The sequence below is a fragment of the Cygnus atratus genome, chromosome 2 (genome assembly GCF_013377495.2).
Source record: "Cygnus atratus isolate AKBS03 ecotype Queensland, Australia chromosome 2, CAtr_DNAZoo_HiC_assembly, whole genome shotgun sequence".
NCBI classification, from domain to species: Eukaryota; Metazoa; Chordata; class Aves; order Anseriformes; family Anatidae; genus Cygnus; species Cygnus atratus.
In genome coordinates this window covers 66,967,836-66,986,921 of record NC_066363.1, presented here as the reverse complement: position 1 = coordinate 66,986,921, position 19,086 = coordinate 66,967,836, and the positions used below count along the sequence as shown (strand labels likewise).

Sequence of the window (19,086 nt, the reverse complement as noted above, 5' to 3'; positions counted from 1 at the left end):
GTCCTCCCTGCACCCCTCCCTGCCACTGTAGGGATGGTGGAAAACATGACCTGTACTCCCGCTCCATCTACTAATCGTCCCTGTCCCCTAAAGTCCCGTTTCATAGCCTTCAGGCTTCTCTCTTCAGTATTATCACTTCAAGCCTGGGCTATCAAAAGAGGATAGTAGTCAGAGGGGCAAACCGGGTTAGGAAGGTTTCTGGCTACGTCCCTGACCCTGGCCCCAGGGAGGCAGCAGACTTCCCTACGGGTAGGGTTAGGTCGACATATAGGGCCCTCTGTTCCCCTGAGAAGGGAGTCGCCTACAATGATCACCCCTCTCTCTTTCTTAGTGGAGGCAGTCTTGAGGCATGGAGTCAACTTCCTCACCCTAGGCATCCTCCTGGGTAGACTTTTCACCTCATCCTCACCCACCGGTCTCTCAAGCTCCAGGACCTCAAACCTGTTGTGTAAGGGCACCTGGGAAGGTGGGGCCGGTAGGGAGGGGGGTTGCCTGCGACGCTGAGCAGGGACCTGCTTCCATTCCTCCTCATCTCCTAGGTCCCCTCCCTCTGCCCAACAGCGATAGGGCAGGGGGTCCACCCCCATTTGGGGAGTCTTACCCCGGTACCTCTCCTTCAGGCCCTGCAGGGAGTTGCTCCACCAGTCTATCTCCCACTCACACTCCCTGATAGCCCTCAACATCTCCACCTCCTCCTTGAGTTCTGCCACCAGGCAGACCAGGTCATCCACCTGCTCGTACCTCACACACACAGTCTCTGCCTCCCTCAGATGGCAGCAACAACCTCAGGCACTCTGTGCATCCAGAGACCTGAACTGCCGCATTTTTGAGCAGGCACTTGGTCTGGGTGGCCACAGACCTTCTAGAAAGAGTTTTCTGCCTACTGGAGACCATGGCGGTTTAGCTATAGGTAGACAGCCGGTAGATAAGTTGTTCTTATGAGCGGGCAGGGACGCTCGGCCCTCCCTGAGCGAACTGCAGCCTCATGCCCTGTTTGCCCGTCCTGTTCGCCGCGCTCCCTAGGGGCTGCTTTTGAACGTCAGGGGTGGGGGCGCTGCTGGCTCCGCCTACTCCTCGTCAGCCTCCCTCGCGAGGGCTGCCGAGTCCTGGCAGCTCCCGCGGCTCCTTCGAGTGGCCTTGATGCTGAAAAAAAGCTCTGCCCGCCTCGATCCCCCGCTCCTCTGCAGAACGCGTCTGCCCCAGAGCCGATCCACACATGTAAACAAAATGCAGTAGGCAAAATTCATCAGGGCAAACTTGGAAGCGTGCCACTGATTTCTGTGCTGTTAAATTGAAGATCCAGTTGTTAAGACCTTCAGATCCATGTGGATTTTTAAAGTGCACCTACCGTTACATTTTCAACCAGTATCAATCAGCTTAAGGGACCCAGTATATACAATTTTTTATTTTAAGAGCACCTCTTAGTATACTTCATAAGTTCATAAGTGCATGCAGCTTGTTTCTCACTTTTGTTCACACATCCTCTGTTAATTCAACTCTCATTAAGGAATTATTTACAAATAAACATAATGTGACTTGTAATGGTATGCCAAACATTTCTAGTAATGAACATTTCAATCAAATACATGCCTGTCAAGTGCTCTTTTTTTAGGTCAAAACCTGTGCTTTTGTGGAAGTATTCATATTTCTTGTTGTGTAAACCATATTCAGAAAGCCTTCCCTCTTTACGGATGAAATTTCTAGTCAAAAAAGGAGAAGAAACATGGGTTAAGTGATACAGTCCCACCTGTAATTAGAGACCAACTTTAGGCTGTTAAGTTCAGTCTCTCTGTGTTACAGACAGACTGAAATTGTTTCATCAAAGGTGATTTAGAGCAAAGCCCTGCCTTATGTGCTCTGAATTAGCCTCTTTGAGAGGAAATCACTTTCCATTGGTCATAGTAGACAGCTACAGCTGAATTAAGAGCTTGAATTTAAGTAAGGTGAACAACACTTTGAGTCTATCAGAGCAAGGTCTTAAACCTTGCAGACAAAAACTGACAGATCACTTCCTCTCCTGGAAGTTTACTCTTCTGCCAATAGTACTCAAAGATGTTTTGAAAGGTTGCAGTTGTTTTTTATGTCAACATGGAATGAAATCATTCAAACTTTGAAAACTTTTGTTAAGTGGAATTGTTGTTTTCCAGCCAGACCTATAATGGAATGTACCTATGACAAAAAGAGAGAAAAATGTGAGCCTATCCGGTCTTCAAGATGTGAAGTGCTGCTATTAAACTGTAGCTACAAGATGAATCATGTACCAGTTTCATGAAGTATGGGCACAGAGAAGTCTTTGGCAGGTGCACAGCAGTTAGATCTATCTTCTCTAGTTAGTCGTAATGACAAATGGACTTCATTCTCATAGCCATCCAAAAGATCCAGATGAACGCTTAACTTCTTTTTTGCTAGCTTGCTTGCTCACTCTCTGCCTTTCAGTGCTTCTCTCTCTCTGTGTTCCTGTTCTCACCCAGATGTTTTAATCATGGATCAAGCTCTCCAGTACAATAAGCCAATGCAAGATAAGTCTTTACAGGCAAAACTTCTAGATTTCCAAGCTTAGCCAAGTTTAAAGATGCCTGTTAAGAAAATTAATGGAGGTTCTTCTGTTAGGAGGAGGGATTTTTTTATAAACACTGTGTGGATACTGGCACTCATGTTGTAAGTACTCTTGGAAAAAAAAGCAAACCTTACAGTTTGCACATTCTTTTGCATCTATATCCAGGCTGTGCTTGCTTTATTCACAAATAAATATTGTAAGTAAGTTGCATTTTAGTTTCCTTGTATTGTGTGGCATTATACTGTTTGTTCCCTACATGTGAATGCCTATTTCTTTATCTTTTAATGTAACATCATGGGTTTTTGTATGTATTTGCAGGAAACAATACATGAATTTAGAACCCAAGCAATGAGGTAATAGAAAACATTCCTGATCTGGAAGATATGAAACCCTCTTAGTCTCTCTTTGTCTTAGTCTGTCCTAGTCTCCTCTCTGGGTAGGTAGGTGAAGAGTAATGTAACTAAGGATGATCCCTTTTCAACGTTGCTGCCAGTGAAGGGCTTTTGAGATCCTGCCTCTCTAGTGATGTAGGTTCCTACATGCATCCTTGGACTCCTATGCCGCCCTTCAACAGCACTTTTTTTTAAGACATTCCTACGGGGCATCTAAGAAAAATGCTCTCAATAAATGATTCCCTGGATATTATCAAAGATAAGATGAATGCTAGCAGCTGTAGTAGACCTGCTTAAGTGTAGATAAATTAAAAGAATTTCACAAAGATTCAAAAAAATGACAGCCATGCCTAAAACAAAAATTTTAAGAGCCTGATACGCCTCTGAGGAGAATTCAGCTGTGACTAGATGATGGCCACAAGAAGTAAACTCAGTCAAGACAAGAAAAAGTCAGACCTTTTTTAAACAAGATGAGAAAACCAACCTAATTTTTCTGATGCTGTAGGGAATGCACTGCAATAAACACAATATTCCTGAAGTAGCAATTGAGGTAACATCATTTCGTCTTTACTACCAGCTGTCGAAGTTCAGAAAAAATATCTCCTTTCCTTGAGTTATCATCCCTCCAGCACAGTCATAGTCATAGCCACCACTGAATATATATATATATATATGAAATCAGTCAATAGGAGAAAACATAAATCTCAGAAATTAGCAATGTGCTTGCTTTTCAGTTCAGCAGTGGTCAGTTGGTCCATACTCTGATTTCTGTGGTAATATGCTACACTCCTTATAAATCAGTGCCACTTTGCTGATACCAAGAATTTTAACTACTCTGACAGTAGACTAGATGAAGTGAGATACTTCATGGAAATACCCACTTTTACACAGGATTCATGTTCATATTCTTCAAAATGCATTCTGTCCTACCTTGACTTTCCTTTCCTCTTCTTTCTTCTGTTCCACTGTTCCCCTGCCTGCCTGAATCCCTCATGCAATCCCATGCCACATACTGCTCCCACTGAAGTCTTCCATTATTTCTGTCAAGACAGGGCTTCACAGTGTTTTACTGGGCCAAGTTCCCTTGCTTTCCTATCATTTAAGCAACTCCTGTTAAATATGTTGGCATCTTATGTCAATACCAACAACTCTTTTCTCTCTCAACACCAAAAATATGAAGTTTGAATATGCTTCATTTATTAGGTGAGTACAAACTCATGCAGCCTTACAAGTCTTTTTTATTTATTAATGCTTAGTTCTTTGTGTGCAATCTTTCAGTAGTAACAGGTTCACTTTAGAATATTCTGAGGGATTTAAAATAATCTCTTTTTACATTGAGTAAAAATTGCAGTACTTCAGAAAGTGTTATAGTCTTAAATTCTCTGTCTTTCTGTTTGTGGTACTCTGTATATAACTCTTTTTACAAGAAGCTAGCTGTCTCATTATAAAAACACATTTTTGCAGCGCAGTCAGTCATTTTAATCTTGAAACTTTGATAGAGGTAATTTGAGGAGGAAAGTTCTGCAGCTGGTGAGGATAAAAATAAAATGTTTTTGTTTTGCAGGGTTGATCTTGAAACAATAGCTGGCTGAAGATGTTCAGATGTTCAGGTTTAGGAAAAAATGCAAAAGAAATGGATTAGCCTGAGGTAAAGGAGTAAAAAATGTATGATAAATATTATGCATAACTTTCGCCAATTAACATCTCCAAATATATGTGTTTACACTATCAACTTGATGCAGTGTTCAGGCCTTCAAACTTCTCCATAAAGTGCCAAGTAATTGTGTGTCATATATATGATGATATCATCAACAAATTAAACTCCCTTCATGTGGAGAATTGACTTATTCTTTATGTAGGATACTAAATGCAGTTTTTGCTGGGCATTACTAACTTGTAATAATCATATGACAAAAGACAGACTTAAATGGAAACTTACTGTACTACTAACAGGTTCTTTGGAAACTGGGTACTGCAGGAGTAATTTTTCTTCAAATCATTTGGAAGTACTTTTTGAAAATTAGAAAATGAATGGAGTAGATGTGTTGAAAGGGATAGATGCATGCCATAAGATGCATTTGGAGAAGACCTGTAACCAGAAAAATGTGCCAGATCTGGACTGGATCTGGAAATAGATTTCTGCCATGGTGGGCAGTAAGATAATTGGATGCAGAGCAAACAAGGAAGATGTTACCAAGGTGGGAAAAGATTTTAATTGACACAGCATTTGTCTTCTATCTGGTAGCTGCTGTAGGATATTAGAACCAGAAATATGAGATGAAAGAAACTCAATGGGCCCCCAGGTGGAGCAAAGAGAAGCCCAGAGGAATTAAGTGGCTTTGCTCAACTAGTGCTGTGATACTCCCCAGAAAACCACGGGTGCCAGTGTCAAAACCAGTGGTGCCAGGTCAGTGACGTGGCTCCGCACCAGGACAGCGTGGGTCCTGCTGGGTGTCAGAATGGCATTGCCAAAGTGACCACACGTCCTGGCCTCCAGAGAAGCTGCAAGAAGCAGCTTTTATATGGTGGCACAGTGTCAGTCTTTAGGAGAGAAACAAAGCAGATGGAAGGCAGAAAATTTGCTACCAAGTTGTAAAAATAAGCACATGAAGGGGACTGTGAAAAAGAAAACTGGAAGTGAGTCAGCAAACATTGCTAATATTTTGTTAAGGTATAAGTTCCTACACGATCTTTCCACTGAGAAGAGTTTGAAATCGAAAGATGGGAACAAGTTGTATAATCTGGATCTGAATCTCCATTTCTGGGTTGACAGCAAGAAACAGGGAGCAGAAACCAGTGGGATCAAATAAGCCAAAAGCCAACCTGTGGATCAAATAAGCCATCTTTTTGTTTGTTTGTTTTTTAAACTAATAGGCCACAAAGCACACAAATTCTTGCATTGCAGTTCTGTTGTTTCTTTGATCAGAAAATGAGGTAACACCATGTCAGAGTAAAGGCATAGTAGTTAAGCAAGAAGTGTGGACAGAATTAAGTCACATCTGGTACAAATTTGAAACAAATATCTAGGAAAGACGAAAGAAGCAGGAGGCATATGTGTCCCCTGGATTTTTCTACATTTGGTTGTAGAGAAGCAGTAATAGGGTTTGAAAAAGAGGGGAGAATTGAGAAGGGATGAAAAAAGTCACTCAGATAACAGGATCCCACATGTGGCCAGGTGGTTATTCATGCTGCATGCACAAATCCTTTGCTTTTAATGCACAGTGTAAAACAGTTTAAAAAAAAATGTTTCATGTCAAAACAAACAAAATTATAGTCCAGCCAAACCCCAAGCCTTTACTCAGGAATCATTCTCACTGAAGTCAGCAGGAATTAGCAGCAAGCAAAGACCTTAGGATTTGGCCCAGTGACAACAACTTTGTTGCAGAGCTGAGCACTTACATGCTGTCATCATGAAGCAATTTTAACAGCCTAAGTTTGGAACCCCAGAAGGAGGAATGGAAACACTGGCAGAATATTAACTATAACAACTCCCCGCAGATCTCAGTCCTCCTTTTTCTTTTAAGACAATAGAAATGTGATTATACAGTATGTGGGATCTGGTGCTGATGTTAATTTGCCCTCGGTTAGTATCAGCCTCCCTGCCAGATGTATTTCCATATTTGCTTCAAGAGACATAGTACCATTTAAAGTCTTATAAAACAGCTCTATTAAAAAAAAAAAAAAAAAAAAAAGGAGCAAAATAAATTAATGGAAATTATTAGTAGAAGTAGACCAGCACTTCTTAGCAGAAGTCATGCTTTTTAAAAGGTCTGAGTGGTTCTTACTGAGCGTTAATTTCTCATAAGAACAATAGTGGAAAATTATGATGTACACTTCATAGATGGACAGACAAAAGATACAATCAAGGATGATTAATCTTACATTTGCAATAACATTCGCCACAGATTATTTATGAGAAGGGAAAGAAGCAAAACTCAGGCCCTATTATTTTTATTCTTGAAGACTCTCAGCAGGTATATACAGTGTAGCTTCATTCACCTGAGCAGGGCTGCCTGGATTTACATTATTCTGAAATCCAGTCTTTTAATCTCCAAAATTTGTTGTGCCACTTCCGCTGCAGCAAAAATTAGTAAATGAGCACATCAGGAGTTACCAAAGGGAAATCACTGTTTCGTTTAGAAGATGAAATGGAAAAGAGATATCCAAATGGGGCAGCAAAATGCAGGATTCCCAGAAGGGACCTCAGAGATAACAGCCCAAATTCCTTCTGTGTCAAGAGGCAGGAGATAACCATGCGTGTGCATCATCCTAATGGGCACAAAGTATGGAGATGACCAGCTGCTTAGTGACCAGATGCCTGAGGTGAAACCCAAAGTAGAAACCAAGATGTTGTAAATGTATCCATTTTGAATCTGAATGTTAGAAGGAGATTTTTAAAGAAATGGAAGGACTGTTCCTAACGATCTCTTGCTTCCTTTTTGAGCTTGCCTGTTGGCTTCAGGAGAAAAGACTGGAAATTATTCAATCGCCCGACCACACAAGAGTCACACAGAGGTTTGTAGCCAGCTATTCCACCAGCCACTTTTCATAACCTGAATTATAAGAGATCTCTTGCAGCTGGTGCCACCTATATTGGAACGGCTGTTTGGGGTAAAAGGAAATATAATCCTGGATTTAAACGCAGGATTTACAGTCATTCCGTCTGGCCTGGAGAAGAGCAGCTCTTCTTTGCTAGGTGAGGCAGGAGAAGAAATAGAAGGGAGAAAGCCTTTTTCACCCCCCCACCCCAAAACAAAACAAAACAAAACAACAACAACAAAAAAAAACACCAAGCAATAGGTTTTGGTCATGGATGAAGTGTTGCTTAGTTTGATCTGTAACATGTTTTGAGTTATGCACATGTTCACAGAGGAGGAAGAATTGATGACTGTTGAGGTAAATACACTGAAACCAATATATCTTAGTTTGGGACTATTAGTCTGATTTTCATGATTTGGATGATAAACTTGGGAAAGCTGATGGTAAGCTTCTCTGAAAGATATTCTTGTGAGTTGTTAGTTTGAAATGCTGCAAATTTGAGAAAGATGCACTGTCTTTCCTCTCTGCTAGACACAGGCTTAATACAAGCTATGGCTGAGCAACACATATACAATGATAAAACATGGCCACTCTTCCACAAGCATTTTCCCCAAACTTGAATCAAACATGTTATGAAATTTGAAGAAATACTCATAGAGACTAGATCTCTCAGAAACAGAAATATAACATACAGTGTTTTCTTTCTAGATCATTGTTTCTAGTAGAGCTAGATTAAAAGAATACAGATGAATACTTCAAAATAAGGCTGTTTAAAAATGTGATAGAAAACTTGACAGTTTTAGCTAAATAAATAAAGGTATTTAATGTAGTTGTTTTGGGGGGAGAATGATTTGCTTAGTTTTTGTTTAAAAAAACGTCCTGGTTTTCACATGCCTACAAATATTGTTATATTTATTTTGCATATGTTGCCTCCTTTTTACAAGCTGTTTTAAAATGTTTAAATGACAGTGAGTCTTTTGAAGCTAATACAAAAATATATTTGGCAGTGAAGAAGAAACAAACTCAGGGTAAGTCACAATTGCAGAATATCTAACACAGAGTTTAATCTTTTTATACCTCAAGGACTAAGTAGACTATTCTGAACATAATGGAAACAAAAAAGGATTTCCTTGAAATGTGATGGCAATTGCTATAGTTAATAAATTATGCTTCAAATAACCCCTCAAACCTGCCACTCCCTGGACTTCAGTACTTTGTCCTGCCACACCTTATGCTGAATTTTGAGTCTATATAAAGGAATTTGGAGTGCAAGGCAGACTTTTCATATTTTTCAGACATTGTATTTCACATTTGTTTCACGTATTTGCTAGTTCTGATTCCTTGCAATATTAGAAGATGTACCCCAAACTGTAAGTTTTCAGACCAACAGCAGGAGGAATTGTTGAGAACTAGAAAAAGTTTTCAGCTTGGTTTAAACCAGACAAGAGAGTTGAACAGAATGGACAAATCTGCTAAGCAAACACACTTTGGGTACATGTGCAGACTGTACCTCTTGATAATTTAGAGGTCTGCCAATTAGATATGCAAACACACAGCTGCCAAGCATGTACTACATCAGTAGAGGGCTGATAACGTGTGATTCAGTGACATTTGTTGGGGAGGTGACAACTGAGCATCTCTTCAGATTTCGTGCTTTGAAACCCTGAGGCTCATTCAGGGATTTTTGCTTCTATGCTCTGATGTGCCAGTCAGAGTGTTTCATTGTAGTTAGGACTCTACATGTGAAACAAAATCGCAGAAAGAGCCCTGCTTGGAAAGGCTTACACCCTAATTGGGTTTGAGGATCACTGGGTAGGTTTCAGAAACAGTGGAGGGCATGGAGGGTAATGTAAGGATAATAGTCAGAGCAGCAAGAGCCAACCAGAGTAGCTGGAGGTACGCAATAAATCAATAACATTATTGTTAGGTATTATAGAAAAGGTCTCCCCTTTGACTAGTCTGATACACTATTCAAGTAGACAGATTTATTTATTTTTTTACAGCAATAACAAACTTATTTGTTCCAATGCCAGCTATGCAATCTGTTTGGGAAAATACACAAATATAATATGTAGCAGATTCTGCAGTAACAAACATTCCCATTTTGTCTGCAGTGGATTAAAAAGATACAGCTTCCAGGAAAGCTGGCTAGGGCAGACACAAATACACGATAGAGCTAGATTCTCAGACTGTAAAAATAAACAGCAATTGAAGTCAGTTTAGCCATTTCAGTTTGTACTAGCATTGTATTTGTTCTATTTCTTATTTAGAAAGCAGAAGGTAGAAAAGGGATCAGCTTTTCTTACAGATTTTATCATGGATGCCTTGCCAGTAAACAATACTAACCCCTTAAGTGTTTGAAATATCATTTTATTTTGTTAATGCTATAAGACATGGTGCTTCTCTCATCAGCAAACACATGTAATATTTATGAAATTGCATACTTGTTGGGCATGTCATAATATTATTTTTGCTCATTAAAATGCCAAAGCAGTGCATTTTAAATCCAAACTAGGAAAAAGAAAAAAAAAAGAGAGAGAAAAATAAATAAATAAAACCTACCACGCTCGCCTGTGCTCAAAATCCCTTACTTTTGTGTCCCCCAGTTTTAACAAGAAAATAACCAACCTCCATACCCACAAAAGCAAGCACTTTTGTTTGAGCATGTTCTTTGTTTGCTCTTAATCAGTGTAGCTAGCTGAAGCCCAACAGTGCTGCCAGGCTAGCTGACATGCTGGTAACATCCAGCCCTTCAATAAATCTAGTTAACATCTGAAGTATGTTCAAGGGGTTGGTAGTACAAATTGAATGCTTCTTGACCCAGAAAATGGACTGTACTTGGTAGAATAGATTCCATTTGTCAACACTGTTGCCCTTTCCCTTTTTTGAAAGGGTTTTGGTCTGAGTCCCTTTTGGTAAATGTCTTGTATACCTGACGTGATCTCTAGTGAATCTACACAACAACCCTGCATGTTGAAGTCTGTCTTTTATAACAACATGAGAGTCAAATAATTTGAAAAGTTACTCTAAGAAACTGAAATAAAGTAGAAATAGTTCCTAATAGAAGGTGGATGTTTATCTCACAGTGATGAGTGAAAACCACTGACAGAGCACTTTTAGTCTGTATAGCTAATAAAATAGGTATGTTTTATAAGAACTGCAGGAATCAAACTGGCTTGATGGCTCATTCCAACTCTGTTAATGCCCTGCATTACTTGTAATCCATTTAATGATATTGATAACGCTAGTGTAAAGAAAGGGATAGAAAAGAGCAAGCAATATTATCATTTTTTGGTAGAACAGTAGCACAGCTGATGTCTTAAAATGAGAGTTTAGTTATACAGTCTGTCAGTAAAGGACAGTTGATGAGCCTGTTTCATTTGCTGTTTTCTTGTGAAAGGTAGTTAAGTGCAGAAATGTATAAAAACAATCTTGTTGTTGGCCCTGTGCCACACAGGAGCCTCTGACGCTGCCAAGGATAGTTAGCCACGGCTGAGAAGGGGGCAAGACTAAGCGTATTGAGAACTAAGCTGACTTGAGCAGACTCCACAAGAGTTGCTCTGAATGCCAAAGCTGATGGTCCAAGCAAACACAATATAATAGAACAGCTTGTCTTCCCAGTTAACCGTTGCTTGCTCTGAGATCACTAAACAGAGAGCTTCAGAAAGGGGAATGAAGCATTCATGTGGAGGGATAGGGGGGCTTTCTCTGAGCTTTGAATGGTAAGAGGTGTGATGGAGAAGTTGTGCTAGAGAAACGGTGGTGACAGGTAGGGCACCTATCTTAGCATTTTAGTTTGATTTGAGAGTGCAGTTTCAAAGTAAACCTCCTATTTGTTGATCACCCCACTTTGGTCCATGTGGCACAGCCTTGCTGAGCACAGGCTGCATCTCTTGGGGTTATATCCTGCTCATGCTCCAGGTGTGCAGCAATTGCACACCAGGGCTGCTGGGCTAGGCTGGTTCAGAGTACTCTGTGGCCTGAAATGTATACAGTATGTATGCTGGGTCCTCAGCACCCATTTCATTCTGCAGATCTGCTCTTACTGAGCCACAATGTCTGCTACTGTAGACAGAGCCGGAGAGGCAGGGGAAAAAAGGTTGTAGATATCAGGAAGCAGTTAGGAGCCTGAATAAATTATTCTTTGCAGGGTGGATGACTGGAAATATGTTTATCTTTCCTAATTGCAAAGCTAGTGATTATAAAACAGTTCAAATCACTGATATCTTCCTAACTTTCACAGGAAATTCTTAAAACAAAATTGTAGAAAAGAGTTGTGTATTTTCAGTGTTTGACTAAAATAAAGTCTTAGTGAGGGCAGGTACAATTCCCATTCAAATCAATATCAGTGGTAGCCGTTAACTCTAGGAATGAATTTCAGTAGCTGTCCTCTCACTGCCTGCTGTTTTCTAGTTATAGCAGCTAAAGAGTTATAGTATAGGGAAATTAGGAAACAGAGGAGGTGTTGATAAGCTGTGGTTCATCAGAGCTTCCCAATCCCTTGAAGCATGAGCATTCAGTAATTCTGAAGAAGATGGAGAATGTGCTGGATGTTACTGAAGAAAAGGTTAATCAAGCCCAGTGTTTAGCTATTTCACTTATCTTTTCCTTGCCTGTAGGCTCAGTACGTTCAGTCATGTGACTGATAAAATACGTTTGACTAGAGACAAACTTTTTTTCCTGTCTAATTTAAAGCCACCAGAACATCCTGAATTTTATAGCAAGGGTTCAGGTTTCTGAAATGTCAGTGTTGTGAAGTATTGTGATGCTATCACAATTCTAGAAAAGCTCTTGGGCTTGTGGGAATTTTATTTTGATTTAATTTATTTATTTAAATGAAGGATAATTTGTAAGCTTCTCCTCTTCCTTGCAAAGGAGAAAATATGAAAGGCCCAGGAGAATTCTCAGATGTGTTTCTTAAAGCCTTTTCATGATTGGTTTAGGGTTTTGTTCAGTCCCAATATATGAGTTTTTCACTGAAGTGTTGAAGTACTGTCAATTGCAGAGCAACCCTAGTCTCGCCTTTTTCCAAAGTTCAGCAGTGTTTCATTCTATGATTTAACTTTGGACTCGTTAATTCTGCAGAAAGAAATTAATAATACTCAAATTTGCATACTTCCCTCTCTCTACTGATAGAGCTGATTCCTGCCTAAGGTGAGCATCTCTATTAGGAGTGGCATCACAAGTACTTTAAATCAGTTTATGTCAGATCAAAATCAGGCAAATTACATGCCTATGTTAACATTTAAAATCTTCTAGTTAAGGAGTGGGCCCAGTCCATAGCAAACTGCAAAATGAGGATCTGCATTTGGGTAGCAACAAGGATGCCCACCTGGTCTGGAAAACGATTTGACAACTTTAGCACAGGACAGAGCTCAAGAGATCTCAGGGTTATTAGCTTGTGCAGAGATGTTTGCTAGGTCTATAGATGTAACTTGGTCAACTTGTTCTTGAATGTCTGTGTTCTGGTCTGAACATTGTGGCTGTAGATGCATGTAATATGCACTCCTGCATGCTCACCTGAGTGCACATGTGGACATGCATAGCCTGAGTGCTGTACTCTTTGGAAAACTACTGTCTTTTCTGCCTAGGTGAGGAAAGGGTGCTGGTACATCCCTAGACTGGCAAATGATTTTGCACAGGAGAATGCAATAAAGGTATAAAATGCAGAGCTCCTTAAAACATTCTGCATTGCTGAGCTAGCAAGACGCTTGTTTCATGATAAAACAAATACTGTACTGCACAGCTTAATCTTTCTGTGGCAGAAGCAGTGTTTTGAAATTTAATTAACTTCATGTGGCACTGTAGAAATGGATGGCAAATCAATAATGAATGCCATTTCAGTCACCTTGTGATGTTGTAATTCTCTGTGTTTTGCAGCACTAATTAGGTCTGACTTCAGTGGGAAGCATTTCAAGAGCAAGGAACAAATTATTACTGAGTCTCTGGTCATCACTGGGGACATGAAGTAATTTCAGTGCTTAATAACCTCAGTGATTTTGGGTGCCATTGACCTAACATCAAAGCAGGAGAGGGAGGATCTCACATTTCGTTGGTGCTGTTGTAAGGTGGTTTTGGGGCTCAGCAAGTCCACAACTTAGCCTTCAGCTGAAAGAGCTTCAGAAACCAGAAACTGCTCTTGCCTCACAGTTGGCATTTAATGACTTAATTGCTCTTATTTACACATTTCCCCACCAGCTGGGCCTTTCTTGCAAACAGGTGGGTATTTCCTTCCTTTGGATCTGGGGTTCCTCCTGTGAGCGCAGAGAGAGCCCCTGGCTCTGATCCCTTCCAGCTTCCCAAAGTAGGGAAACAGCTCAGGGAGCAGAAGCTTTCTCCAGCAGGGTGCTGCAAAACCCTCTGTGCAGCAAACACAAACACTGTTAACCAGAGGCAATGGTATCCCTTTGCCCATTTATTGGACTTAGGTTATTTTGGTGTTGTACAACACCGAAAGAGAGCTGGAGCATTCCCCTACTCCAAGAGTGAGCTGCCTGCATGTGAAGGTCGGAGAGGGGCTTTCCCATAGGGTGCCTGGAGGCTCCTGTCCCATGGCGTGGTTTTGACTGACTCATAAAGACAATATGATGGATCAGAAACAGTAACTGGGAAGAGCAAGTGCTCTGAGACACTGTCAGTGTGACAGACCAGTGCCATGTTTTTTTGGGAAAGTATGTGAACTCCTTCCCTTTATATTAGTGTGAATTATGATTCCCGATCATCATTGTTTCTAACATAAACAGTTTCTAATATAAACCATTCATGCTGGTTTACCACAGACAGCCTGTGCGGCGTGGAAAATTTCAGTCGTTACATCGCATTTGCCCAGAGAGCTGCAGCACTGATTGAAATGATTTTGTGATGGTTGAAATAATGCTGAGGTAAAATGTGAGATGGAGATATTACACTTCAGAGTTAACAAACATGAAGTAGATGCAAAGCTGGCTTTTCCACAATGTTTTTCTTTTACCCAGACTCTATTTGTGGGCTGTCAGGGTTGATAAAACTACAGACTTGTCTATTAGATGTGCTGATAGCTTCTGTGGCTCACGTGGTGCCCATCTCAGCCTTGTATAAAACTTTTTTGGGGGAAGGATAAGAGGAGCTCTGATAAGGTACGAGACAGTTTATGGTTAAAGAATCATAATATAAATTTGAGTTAATGATGCCTTTTTGTGATGCTTAATATTCTGACAAGGAATACACAATGCAATGTATAAGAAAATAAGTGAATATCTCTATTAACTAGTATTAATTAATGTCTTAACTACTAGGTGACTAGTTAACTATATGGCTACTGCTCCTTAGACTTTTTTCCTTAAGAAAATTATCAATAATAATAAAAAAATTCTCAGTCAAAACTGCATGTAGTCTCTGTTTCTGTCAAATTCAAGCTATATAACCACATCAAATTTATTCACTGAATTCATTCTTCTTGTAATGTCATGTAACATCTGTCCTTGAAATGGCTTTACAGACTGCTGAAGGACCATGCAATGCTCTAATTTCTCTCATGCTTGGATACAAAGGATATATTCTTCAAATGACTATGTGCACAACTCTCTGCAGTATTTTTTTGCTGTTATACCTCAAAGAAAGAACAAATAGAAGCATTTATTATCTATCAGAAAGCTTATGTAGAGTGGGTTATTTCCTAATAGGAATCTGTTTGCCTTGCTTTGAAATTGCTAGTTAAATTCTAGAGTCAGTTTTATTATTTTGGTGGTTCAAGGTTTGCTGATTGCTCCTAGGTGCTATAGGTAGTTTCGCTTAGCAGTAGCACACACCAAAACCAACAGCATTACCTTGCTTCTGAAGAGGAAGAGGCACTAATTATAGTTTGGTTATTTGTTGCAGCTGCAGAAGCTGAAACGGTCACTCTCCTTCAAGACCAAAAGCTTGCGGAGTAAAAGTGCAGACAATTTCTTCCAGAGGACTAACAGTGACGTGAAACTGCAAGTGGACTTGATGCCTGAGGTGAGCACGAGCACAGGGCAGCTCCCCAGCTCAGAGAGCCAGGCATCTTCCCCCACCAGAGCCCAGCAGCTGCCAGAAAACAAGGCTCACATCTTCCACGAGCACATCTTCAAAAAACCCACCTTCTGTGATGTCTGCAACCACATGATTGTTGGTAAGAAACAATTTTTGAACTCTGTGTGGGCATCCATGTTAGAACATGCAAGGTGACCTTTCCATAATGTGTGAGCTCAGATGTCTAGTTGAGAGTACTCACACAAAAAGGATCTGTGTTCATGTCACATCTGCTCTAAACTAATGTAAACTCTACATTCACTCACAGTTCACTTTCTGCTACAGTTAAATTCTACAGGTTTCTGCTACAGTTAAATTCTATGCTCATCCAGGTTACACTGAGCACTAAGCCCAAGCCTTGTTGCACTTTATACTAGAATCAGCAGAAGCTGATCTTGCAAATTTGTGTCCAATATCCTTACTCTTTTCTACAGAAGTAATTATAACTCTCCTGCTCTTTGTGACTGCCCCCAGCCCTGCAGTGCCCCCAGTTCCCATTTACTGTGGTGACAGTAGCATCTGCTGGGTGGTAGGCTCCAAGCTACTTGTGTTTATGTGTTGGCTCTCTAGGACGTGTTTTAGCAGACCAGGTCAACAGATAAATAACAGTTGAATTCACACTGCAGAATTCCTCGAGATTGTTGATTTAAGTCTCTCCCTTCTACCTGTCCCTGGTACTCAAAAAGCCTCATACAAACTCTGTACCTTTAAAGGTTCTCCCTTTCTCTTCTCTGAAACTGCCCATGGAACTATACAGGAAGAGGTCAGGAAAGAAGTGGTGACAAGTGGCTAGAGGTGTAGAATGTGCATGGTGACCACTGTGGGAAGCTGCAGGAGCTGCTATTCAGAAGTGTGGTCCTACAAATGCACATCTCTGTGGCTAGCTTGGTATGCACATGATTTGGTCTTCTTGCTGTTTATCATCTAGTTGTCCCTGCACAGTAGATAGAAATAAATTCAGTGGCAGTGTACCAGTGTAAGAGTGATAAAATTCCAATGTTTTTAGGCAGTAAATGGAGTGGAACACTTGAAACACTGGTTTAGCTTCATGTAGAGGTAGTACAAATCTTTGAGTACAAACTATTGCCTGTAATTTTTCTAGCTTACTGTAAGAAGCTAGAAACTAGGTTACTGTAAGAAGCTGTCCCTTGATGTGAAAGTCACTGCCTTTTGTATAAAAGTATGGTAAGTTCTTGAAAGATGCTGATAGGATTGCTTGACCTTTCTCAAAGAATGGGGCATTCTTTTCCACATGACAGTGCTCGGTGTCATCTCCCCATGCACACATACACACTTGTGTGGGCAGCTATTATTCTTTGGAAAAGGCAGCTGTCTGCAGAATGTTAATTCCAATGCAAGACAATACTGCTTCTGAAAATTACAGGATTAAATGCATGAGTCTTGATTTCATCCTCTCTGTACCACAACTCTACTGAATCCAGGGAAATAGAGGAGTTTTGATTCCATATGCATGGTCTTATTTTCCAGCCTCTTAAGGTTACTTGTACTTTAAGGGGTAGAACAAGTCAAAGAGGAAAGGAGAAAAGTAGTGCTAAGGAATTTTGTAGTCCAGAGGTTGAAAGGAAGTCTGGAAGACAGGCAGATGAAATAACTTCTTGTATGGAAGCAGGCCCAGAACTTGTCTCTTTTTGTAATGTGGATGGATGTTTTATTGTAGCTCAGTTTCACAAATGTATACTGCAAATGTAAGTGCTCATTTCTGGCATCTTCTCATAAAAGTTGTATGGAGATTAGTATGATCACAAATCTGTATGAGTCAGCAATACTATTCCAAAACACTGCTGATCAAGACAGATTATTACTGGCAGCAAACTTTGCAGAGAGCAACTCCAGTTCATAAACACCCGTGCCCTTCTCCCTTGCTAGGCTGCATCCTGCCTGGGATAGGAAAGTCCTGAAGTATGACTATAAGCTTCAAAACATCAGCTTTAACCCCACCTGCCTTCTGAATTTTTCCTTTTCTTTTATATCCTCGGTGGGCTTCCCTTTTCTATTCTGTATCATAGCCTCTTAATTAGAAAAAGAAACCTTTCATAATTGCTGAAGAAGCTAATGCAACCTATTTTTGTCTGGCGGCAGGCTGAGTCAGGCGAATTGCTCTGACCTCCTCCAGCACATCTTCAGTTGGAGGTATAGCAGACCAGAAAAGTTGTTAAGAATTTTACATTATAATGCACTAGTCTGGGTGCCCTTATTCTCATAGACAAAAGTCTACTCTATTAACGTGATCCTCTGTCTTTGACCCTTACCACAGTGCATGTTTTCACTGTATGGTATTTTAAGCAGCATGGGAGATCTGGGTGTTACTGTTTGTAGCTCAATTAATCCACGTCAATTGTGCAACTGTTGGTCATGGGGATGGTGAAGCAAAGCAGGCAGCTTTTCAGGAAATCATGTCAAGCCTGCTCCCAAGGCAGACTGAAAAAAAAAAAACATTTCTGTGCAGGGGCTCTGAATTTATGCTTGCAACTTGGAGCCTATTTGTTCCATTTATTTGCATTTTTATGGGCAGTGACAGTTGAGAGTAATGAGTCTATGGCTCTAAATTCCTTATTGATGAGAGTAAAGGCAACGGCTAGATATATGTTTTGAAGACTGGGGGAAAGAGTCCAGGAAAATCCCAGCTTGACTTTAGATGGTTTCAATTTTACCACCAAGAATGATTCCACGTTCACCTTAAATGGCTCTCCAATCTATGAAATGAGCAGCTCTGTTTGGTACGGGGCAGCATGATGAACTGTGCATAGCACAAGCATGCAGTATGCACTTCGGTCTCTGGCCTGGCAGAGCCTGTCTGTAGCTTCAGCATGAACAGAACACTGGGAGTGGAGGCAGCAGGATCCCTGTGCTGCTCTTTTCAGTGACAGCAAAATTAAAGCAAAGGAGCATGAAACATTATCTTCCTACAAAAAATATGTGCATCATCTCTCCTTGACCGTTAGGCACCATGAGCCAAATTTTGCCTTTGGGATGCAGCATGTGCACCTGTTTGTTCATTTGACAGAAGTACAGTCATAAGATAAAAGCCAAATGCATATAATTGGTTTCAGCGTTCAGAGAAAGATGTTTATGAGGATGACTATAATGCAAATTTACTCATTCAAAAGCTTTTCATGCATCTCAGAGTGTATAGCAACATAATCAAAAGAAACTCTTGTCTATTGGTTTACTTTCAATGAAGAAAAAACAGTATTAATAGTGTATTTATACCTCGCGTTAAAGACGGGAGTCACTGTGTTCCTACTAACTGTACTAAACTGGGGCTAAATCTCCAGCTCTGTAAACAGTAGGAAAATTTGACATAGAAGCAGCAATTTTCTGCCTAATGAAATATGGGAGACTACTTCAGATACAAGGCAGCTCTGTAAAGTGCACAGAACATCCATTTGAAGTTAATGGGGCCTTTGTGCAGCATCAAATACCATGATAAAATCTTCACTTTTAATACTGAAGTCAACAGTAATACTTCACGTAATTTCAGAGTAAATCAATAGTGTGTTGGAGCAGGGCTCTGTACTCTGTTCTGCCACTCACTCTTTTAACACT

General features: G+C 40.4%; 1 protein-coding gene across 2 annotated transcripts in view; it reads left to right on the top strand.

Moving 5' to 3' along the window:
* STAC (SH3 and cysteine rich domain) overlaps nt 1–19,086 on the top strand; it is a 78,757-nt gene that overhangs the window by 13,432 nt on the left and 46,239 nt on the right. For both annotated transcript variants that reach the window (XM_035560252.1, XM_035560251.1), the window contains exon 2: nt 15,346–15,619. In XM_035560252.1, coding sequence (XP_035416145.1) covers nt 15,346–15,619 — 274 coding nt within the window. The remainder of the gene's footprint in view (nt 1–15,345; nt 15,620–19,086) is intronic.